This window comes from Olea europaea, chromosome 4 (assembly GCF_002742605.1).
Source record: "Olea europaea var. sylvestris chromosome 4, O_europaea_v1, whole genome shotgun sequence".
Classification (NCBI taxonomy): domain Eukaryota; kingdom Viridiplantae; phylum Streptophyta; class Magnoliopsida; order Lamiales; family Oleaceae; genus Olea; species Olea europaea.
Genome location: NC_036240.1, coordinates 10,913,434 through 10,923,490, shown reverse-complemented (window position 1 = coordinate 10,923,490; position 10,057 = coordinate 10,913,434). Strand labels below are relative to the sequence as shown.

General features: G+C 35.1%; 1 protein-coding gene across 1 annotated transcript; it reads left to right on the top strand.

The window, feature by feature from the left end:
- The first annotated feature begins 7,293 nt into the window (after positions 1–7,293).
- Positions 7,294–8,196, top strand: LOC111393026. The gene is made up of 2 exons (XM_023018427.1): positions 7,294–7,433; positions 7,545–8,196. The coding sequence occupies exons 1-2, from the start codon at positions 7,294–7,296 to the stop codon at positions 8,194–8,196; spliced, it is 792 nt and encodes a 263-aa protein (XP_022874195.1).
- The last annotated feature ends 1,861 nt before the right edge of the window (positions 8,197–10,057 follow it).

Here is a 10,057-nt window from a genome sequence, read left to right as displayed (position 1 = left end):
GTCCGATTATTTTTTATAAATTCGTGAATCATAATTATTAAAGAAAACCTGATCAATTTGATGCTGATTGTTTTTGGGTAAAGTCTTGTACGAATAAAGGTTTATGAGAAAAACTAGACAACTTTGCTTTATGAACTAATTCATTTAATTTTTTTATTTTTTTTATTATTATTTTTTTTAATCAAAGAACATTCCTTTGGGTTCACATCCTGAGAATTTATTTTCTTTCCATACAAATTTCATACCTGCTATCAAACTCACCCTAGATGTTCGACTACTATTTTTTTCATTGAAAATATTTTTCAACTTTTAAAAATTTACCCGATTTTCTTTGTTTTTAAGGAAAATTTTTCTTTTAGGAGTAGATTTTTTTTTGTTTTCCTCAAAACACGGAAAATATTTTCTTTTCTAATTGATTTTTTTCATGTCAATCAAACATATAATTGATCAGAACACTATTTTCTTTTTTTTTTGGTTGTATGTATCCTTGGAGAGTGAAGCTCTACAATGGCGGGTCTATCACTGAAATGCGCGGACTGCGGAACCCTATTAAAGTCCGTAGAGAAGCACAGAAGCACGTGGAGTTGACCAAGCATGCCAATTTTATTGAATCCACTGAAGCTGTGCTCAATCTAGTCTGTGCCGCATGTGGCAAGCGCTGCTGATCCAAAACTGTACTCTTTCTATGATATAATTCTCTCATTTTGTGGTGTTAATTACTTGTTCTAGTAGAAAATTTAGCACAAGGTAGTTTACTGAGATCAGTAACTAGCGTGAGCGTGTTTGTGGCTCGATTATAGGAGATTTTTTTCCAAGATCATCACTGCGCTTTCAAAAATGAAACGAAAATATGCAGTTTGTAGATTATAGGGTTTTATTGTACAGATGCTGATATATGCTAATTAATATCTTCACTTATAAAATGTAGTATATGAAGCCGAAAAACTTATGTGCAATTCACAGCTTCTGAAGCGTGCTATAGGAATTGTAAAATCTTGTACCTTGTGGAAAAGTTGCATCTATAAGTAGTTCAATCCAATTTCTAATCTATCCATATATGAAAGTCATGCTGTATATATTTTGTAATAGAGATTTGGAAGTAAAAAATTTTGTCATAGACTTTAGAGATAATTACCATAGACTTACAGAGCGTATTCAAGAATTTTGATATCCAAACTAATGTAAAACTGGAATGGACCATTGAATTAATATAAGGTCAAATAACGCAAAACCCTACTTATGAACTTTACGTTTCAAAACTAGGGTGATTAGGTTTGAAATTCTAAAATTAGGTGTTAATTATTTATTTTAAAATTAATAAAAATAAGTTTATTATAAACTAATTGTTCATTTATGTGATGCAATCTGGACAGTCCGTACACAGCATTTCATATCACGTCTCTCTCTGCACGTACTCATCAGTCATTCAAACCACGCCCGGCTCTTTATACCATAAACCACCTTTCTCTCTCTCTCTACCATACATAAACCACGTTGCTCTCTTTCTCTATCCACAATACAGAAACCACGTATCTCTCTCTCTCTAATACAGTGAAGTAACGTCTCATTTCATTTCTCTACTGCTTTCAACTGCACAATAGATCTTCGTTTATCAGAGAAATATTCATATTATATTTTAATTCCAACCATAGTAGTGTTTGAAATAGATAAAAATTGTAATGTTGGTGCGAGAGTAATGGAGAAGGATAAAGGAAAAAGAAAAAATGTTGGAGAAGACTCTTCTTCAACAAAGAAAGTTAAAATGTCGGCCTATGGCGGGAAATCCATGAAAAAGGTGAACTCCAATTTTGAGTAGTCTATGACCTGATTTGGGTATTTTGTGAAAGAAATATCATTTTGTGACCCGTTTTTGGTATTTTGTAATTTGAAGGGTTTGTGACTTATATTTATGTACTATTTGATCACTTATTATTTATTTTAATCGAATGTGTTTTCTAAAGAGCGTTGGATTGTTTGTTAATGAAATAAGTGTGGTGACTTTCTACTTCTTTGTGTTATGATATTTATGATTTGAATATGCATGTGTTGGTCACAACGAAATGTTTTTGTTGAAGGTCACAGTAACCTATTTGGTATTACAATTGTGCAGGATTGAAAATATTTAAAAAAACCAAGGAATTGGTTTTCTGGAAAGATCACCACAATAGCAATACAGAGTGTCATTATGCACTTTGTGATGAAATTTAATGTTGCCCAAAGGAAAATTTTAGAAAACACGTCTCTCCTACTACATGCATTGTAGGGAGATAATTGTGCAGCCACAATTGATTCATCAAGTTTTAGTACGGGAGGTTAAGCAACTGATCAAGCAGGAGATGTAGTTTAACCTGAATGGGAGATATATTCGTTTCTCAATTGCTGGATTCTATCTTTTAACGGGATTGAGGTATGATAGGGTCGATAGTTGATTGGTGTTAGATGAAAAATCGTCTTTCATGAAGGACACATATTTTAGGGATTTAAAAGTTGTTACAAGTGAAGATGTCAAAAGAGTATTTATTTCACTGGATGATGCACTAGACCATGATATTGTTAAGATTGGGATTATTTATCCCATCACCTTATATTTATTTGCTACATCATATCCGAAGGTGATGGATCAATACATTTTTGCATTTTTAGACGATTTTACCACTCTTGAAACATTTTATTGGGATAGATATTTGTTTGAGACCACCTTATCGTCACTAAGAAAGTGACTATCAAAACAAACTAGTCACTATAGATTGATAGGTTTTTTAGTGGCTTTCCAAGTGTGCTATATGAGTGCATACTTGCACTTGAGGAAATATGGCCATAAAAATTTGTAAGAAATATTCACGTATAATGAATTGGACTATGCACAAACATCATTCAGGGACAATGTTGGAGGACAAAGTATTTGGAAGTGAGAATGTAAGGTCTCAAATACATTTGAATTGTTATGTAATCATTTGGCTAATTATATAAATTTAAAATGACATATGCTCAATATTTTTCCATCGTATGTGAAACAGGTTGTGATAAATGACATTGATCCATATGAAGTTGAGCTCACAATGCCATATATGACATATTCTAAATATGAACTTCACATATATTATGTTATGAAATATGATTTGTGATCTGAAGTATGAATATCGTATTTCTAAAGTGACACATCTCTTATGATTGTGACTTGAAACAAATGACTTGTGACTTTATTCATTCTTATATATGTTGTGACTTGTAAATGTGATCCGAAATGTGTTACTTGTGACTTTCTTCAGTTTAATGGAACATTTATTGTTTTATTATAAATTCTGACTGATTGTCATACACTAATTTAAGAAATGTTGTTTTTATATTTTTTAGTCAGGAAGATACACCTGCACTTCCATCATTTGGACTACTAGTGAAGAGAGTACAAAAGCCATCGAAAACTTTGCAATCACCTTTCGTTAAGGTTGATCTACGTCATGCCGCTACTGGATCAAAATCTAACTTTGGAAAGGTCGTGTTCCAAAATTATTCGAAGGGAGTTGATAGTACAAATTTGAGTTCATTTTAGAATTGGTTTGACAGATGATACAAGCTCAAGACCAGGTAAACTAAATGTAGATTTTAAGTGTTTTTGAGTGAATTGTAACTTTCTATTATTTTTGTGACCATAGCACTGCTGGTCACAAACAGAAATAAATCGATCACAATCTTATTTATTTGTTTGGTGAGTGCACTTGGTGGCATGCGTTGATCAATTCTAATTCATCATTGAGCTACACTGTACAGTATTGTCACCATTTTCCACATATGCATAGTAGTTCACATTACTTTTGTATATTTTTGTTACTACAGCACTTGGATGCATGCTTTCATTATATAAAACAACTTGCCAAGTTCGGTAAAGGTGTAAAAATGAAAGCTACAACTACATACTGTATATTTGATATAACAATCCAGTCGTCACACTCCAAATTTATTCAAAACCCAAGCATTATCATTGAAAAGGATGAGTTAATCAAAACCATCAATGGTGAACGGTTATCATTTAATACTATTTGGAGAAAAGTTGAATCTGTGTTGATTCCCATTATGCCTACAAATCATGCTCATTGGATGCTAGGACAACTTGACATTGCTAACAATGTCCTTTATATATATAATTTAAACAGCAAATCGTATAAGGACAATAAGGATTGTGAAGGGATTTTACCACTTGTGAAGACTCTTACACACCTGTTAATCTTTATCGGGCTATAGACGGAAACTAGTGATTGTATTGGTGACAAATTTGGACACCTGCATATTAACATTGTCCGTGGTTTACCTCAGCAACAAAATGGGTAAGTCTCCCTACGGGCATTGCAAGTTTTATCATTTTCTATCAACATTTAGTAATACTTATGGTTTGTCTTATTTAAATATTGTCATAATTGTGGTGTTTTTGTAATAACGTATGCACAGTATTTGTTGCACAATGATCTTGCCAAAATGTCAATTTCATTTGATGCTTGGAATGCCAAACTTGAAATTGTGGCGTTGCTATTTCAAAAACAGACAACTGAGACAGGTTGAAAGGGAAAATTCGAAGTCATGTGAATGAACTCCAGTTGACGGCATTGTTTTCATGATGGATTAGAATGATAGTTGTTCAAAATCGGAGAAACAAATGTTTTTATGATGTAGTCGATAGATGTTATCTTTGTAATATATTTTGAAATTGAATTCGAACTTATTTTTGTCAATTGGTACAAGGTGAAAGTACTTGTTTTTTTTTTTGTGAATGATTTTGTTTATATCATCTAAGTTTTTTATGGATGTAAAAGTTTATATTTGCACGGTCTGAACAGGTCACAAATGATCACATATGAGTACTTTGTTATATAACTGTAAGTCACAGATCGTCACAAATAGCAATAGTTGGTTAATTTGCATGATTTGAACAGATGGGCACGAATAGCAATAGTTGGTTAACTTGTTACATACAAACAGGTCACAAATGCTTAACATGTATGATTAATACTTTTACAAAAAAAAAAAGTAAGCACAGAATCGGTCCCATCTAGTGGAAGATGACATACAGAGTTAGTTTGAACACACAAGTCAATAAAATGTGAATTTTATTCATTGTAGATCCCTGACAGCCATAGTTAAACAAAAAATCTAGAGCTTATTGATGAGTGATATTTCATTCTTCATATCAAGGCCACTAATCTTATTATTTAGTTGATTCTCATGTATTTTATAGGTGCTAACATGTGGTTTTCATGCTATGTTGAAAGATGGATGAAGTGGAGAAACAAGTGATAAAAGAGTCCAAATGAAAGAAATAGGCAAAAGTTGGTGAAATTGGATGAAAGGACCAAAATGTAAGAGATCCAAAGTTCGAGGACTAAGGTACACATAATCAAAAGTTGTGTCGAAACTTGGAATGAAGATCCGAGAGTTCTGGAAGCCAATTGGATGAAGAAAGATGTCAAAGAGATCAAATTTAGTCAAGATATGATCATAAATCATTTTCCAACCGAAAAGTTTTGCACTGGATTTTTAGTCTCACATTCAGACCCATTTTCGACATAGCAAATGATCGAATTGGAGAATGATGCCCGAATCAAAGTTGTAGCCCTTTGAATTACCTTTTCAACGCATTTTGAATCACCTCAATCGGATAATGGAAGAAAGAATTATGATAAAAATATTAAAAGCTGTCCAGTGCAACCGAAGTGGTCACGAGCGCCCAGGCGCTATCCCTCAGCGCCTAGGCGCCATGCTGCTGTAATTTTTTACAAAAAGTCAGCGCCCAGGAGCCGCTTTGCGGGAGTAATTTTTTTGGATTTTTACCATTCTTTCTCGGCCCAACTCATCTCCAAATCTTTCCAAAACTCCTACACACTATAAATACATTCCAAAGACCTAATTTCAGGGGGTTGGACGGCTGAAGAGAAAGAGGCAAAGGAAACATCGATTGAGAGGAAATTCACCAGATTTGGAGAAGAAATCAAACAACAAACTGAGTTTTTCTTATCTTTTTCTTCTCCATGCGATTTCATTTGTATTTTATTGTGTTTCTCTTCTCAATTATGAACTAAACTTTTAAATTTAGAGTTTGATATAACCTATTTGAGACATGATTTAATTTCTTTATAGTATTTCCATTTAATTTTCCAGAATTGATTTGTATTTTTCTTGCTTAATGCTTTCAGTTGCCTGATCACCAATTGAATGAATTGATGTTCTAAATTTGACGCTCGAAAGAGGGAAATTTAGGTGTGATCTAAAAACAATATAACCTAGATTTGTAGGTTTCGAGAGAAAGTATGAATCTTTGAGGGTAAAACAAGAACCAAGTGCATGATAATTTTTATATATTTAATTCAAAATAGAGATATTGGGGTTAAAATATAGAGATATGTTCTATTTGACGCTCGAGAGGGGGAAATAGAATTAATTTAGGATTATTGCTTATGAATTCGGGAAATAGTTGATGGAAATATCTATAGGGATTGAGAATTATGTCGAGAATACGGTGAAATCACTCTCTAAACATTACGTAATTTTGATGTAATCTTTAGAAATTGCCTCACTTTTATTGCATTATTTAATTCATTGACATTAGTTTAGTATTCAAACATCAATTTAACACCCGATTGTTTAAATAAAGTAAACGCGGACACAATTATAGTACTCGATGGAAGTCGAATATCAATCCATGTGGGTTCGACGCTTTTCAATTCTTTAATATACTATAAAACTTGACACCGTGCGCTTGCAGTATAAAATCACGTTACATAAATCGCGTGGCAAGTTTTTGGCGCCGTTGACGGGGATTGATTCATTTGAATTCAATTGATATTATTACCAATCGGCGTTCATTTTACTTTAGATTTTTATTTCTATCGTAATATTTAATTTAATTTTATTCTTTTTGTGTATATCTTTAAAAGCTTCCTTGTGGTTATTTTCAATTGTTTATACGAAGTGCGAGAAATCTAGATCTACTACCTGTTGATCCTGAACCAGAACGCACATTTCGCATTCTGAAAGGCATACAAAGAAACGGACGAAAAGCAATGGCAGAACAGGATGCTAGAGCAGCCAATGAGGATAACCAACAAATGGCTATTCGGGACTACATAAGGCCAGTTGTCAATGACAACTATTTCGGCATCGCACGCCTAGCAATTGCTACAAACAATTTCGAATTGAAGCCAAGGTTGATACATATGGTGCAGCAAAATCAGTTTGGGGGTGCTGCAATAGAAGATCCAAATGCTCATCTTGGATCCTTTTTTGGAAATTTGTGACACGGTGAAGATGAATGAGGTTACTGAAGATACAATTAGACTCTGCCTATTCTCATTTTCTTTAAGGGATAAAGCAAAGGCTTGGTTCCAGTCACCACCGTATGGCTCAATTACAACTTGGGATGATTTGGCTCAGAAATTCCTCACCAAGTACTTTCCACCTTCTAAATTAGCTCAACTTTGCGGTGAAATTAGCCAATTCAAACAACTCGACTTCGAGCCATTCTATGAAGCCTGGGAATGATTTAAAGACTTGTTTAGGAGATGTCCTCAACATGGGTTCCAGAAATGGGTGCAAATTGAGATATTTTATAATGGGTTAAATGGGCAGACAAGGACTATGGTAGATGCAGCTGCGAGAGGCATTTTAATGGCTAAAACAGTAGAGGTTGCATATGCTTTATTGGATGACATAGCCACCAACAGTTACCAATGGCCAAGTGAGAGATTGGGTGTAAAGAAAGTAGCAGGACTTCATGAAGTGGATCACATCACCGCACTAGCAGCTCAGGTTGCATCACTCACAAATCAGATAGTCACGCTTACCTCTCAAGGAAATCAACAGAAGGTGAATTCAGTCATAAGTACTTCTTCATCACACCAAGAGACAGAGGTTGCAAACGAGCAGGCACAATATCTCAACAGTAGAAACTACAATCAAAGAGGAAGCTACCAAGCTAATCACTATCATCCAGAGTTGAGGAATCACGAAAACTTGTCATATGGCAACAATAGAAACACACTTCAACCTCCACCCGGATTAAACACTCAGAATTCTGATGGGAAACCACCCTTGGGTGACATCCTTGGGAAGTTCATTTCTGAGACAAGATCACGCTTCAACAAAGATGAATCACGGTTGGATAATATTGAAACACGTGTCCAACATGGGAGCCACAATGAAGAATCTTGAAGTGCAAATTGGCCAATTGGCTACCTTAATGAAGTCTTGGCAAAAAGAAAAATTTCCCAATGACACTGAGGTTAACCCACGGGAACACTGCAATGCGATCACCCTAAGGAGTGGTAAAATGGTTGAAGAAAGCAAACCTAAGGAGATTATGGTGCCTACATCGGATGTCATAGTTACAGAGGAAAAGCAGAGTGAAAGGCAGAAAACTGAGGCAGAGGGTACAAAGATCTATAAGCCTTACTCGATCTCATTTCCGAACAACCCACCAATCTTGAAGCCCCCATTACCATTCCCGCAGAGGTTCATGAAGAAGAAATTTGATGACCAATTTGTAAAATTCCTGGAAGTCTTCAAGAAAATTCACATCAACATTCCCTTTGCAGAAGCTTTGGCCTAAATGCCTAACTATGCCAAATTCTTGAAGGAATTGATGTCAAATAAGAAGAAGCTGGAGGAGTTCGAGACAGTTAAGCTGACAGAGGGATGTAGTGACATATTTCAAAAGCTCCCTCACAAATTGAAAGATTCGGGCAGCTTCAACATCCCGTGCAATATTGGTGCTATCAAATTTGATAGGGCACTGTGCGACCTTGGAGCTAGTATAAACCTAATGCCCCTATCAGTGTTCAAAAAGCTGGGTCTTGGAGAAGTGAAGCCCACAACCCTCACTTTGCAACTGGCGGACAGATCGATCACATATCCCAAAGGCATGATTGAAGATGTACTGGTGAAGGTCAATAAGTTCATCCTTCCTATGGACTTTGTGGTGTTGGACATGGAGGAGAACGAGAAAATATCGTTGATTCTTGGTCGACCTTTCCTATCTACTAGAAGAGCATTGATAGATGTCCAGGAAGGAAAATTGACACTGCGGGTTAATGAAGAGCATGTGACTTTCAACATCCATCAAGTAGAAAAGCCTCAAGAAAAAGTCAACATTTGCAATATGGCCCAATCGGCTGAAGCAGTTTTAGGTCACAGAGAAAAAAAAGAAGTGTTCTATGACCCTTTAGAACAATATATGGCTCTCAATTACTTAGTAAGGGATGCATCTACTGATGGCAAATACTCGGGAGCCAAAGAAGTAGTGGATTTCATATTCACCCAAGAAGCTGATCCACCTGACAAAAAAGAAGGCTATGTGGCTAAGCCTTTGAAATCTCTAAACATTGCCAAACCAAAAGAGGTTTTGCAAACTACATCGAGATTCAAACCGCCTGATTTTATTGGCCATGCTACGGTGAAGTAGAATGCAAAGCCGAGAGTAAAATTCAGAAACAAGACAGATGCTCCACCCGAAGATGCACCGTCGACACCTTGGTTGAGTCAAGCTAGTAACTATAAAGAAGCGCTTATTGGGAGGCAACCCAAGCTTTCATCTTTATTTATTTATTCTGTTTTTGAATTTTAGGATAATTTATTTTATTTCAGAGTTGTTATTTAGGAATTCATCGACCCTACCCGTCCCTTAGGTTTTTGAAAAATCAAGTTGTTTATCGATGTTTGAGCTAAGTACCACTTGTTCCATGAGTTTAATATCTACATTGTGATTTTTCAGGAACATGACGTCGCAGATCAATCAAACAACATTGACAAGGAGAAGCTGGATAAATCTCAAGTTTGGGGGGAAAGCTAGAAGAAACGTCCATCAAATTCAACATTAGTGCACCAAACCATCGTTGGCAATTCAGACAATTCAGGGAAGTCCTCCTCTTTTTCTTTTAATTTAACATTGGGGACAATGTTTAATTTCAGTTTGGGGGGAGTGTATTATAAATTGTCTAATTGCCTAAATTTTTTGGTTTTGCCTTATTTGTGTGCAATTTTTTTTCTTTGTGTGTTTTTTAAAAAAAAAATTTAT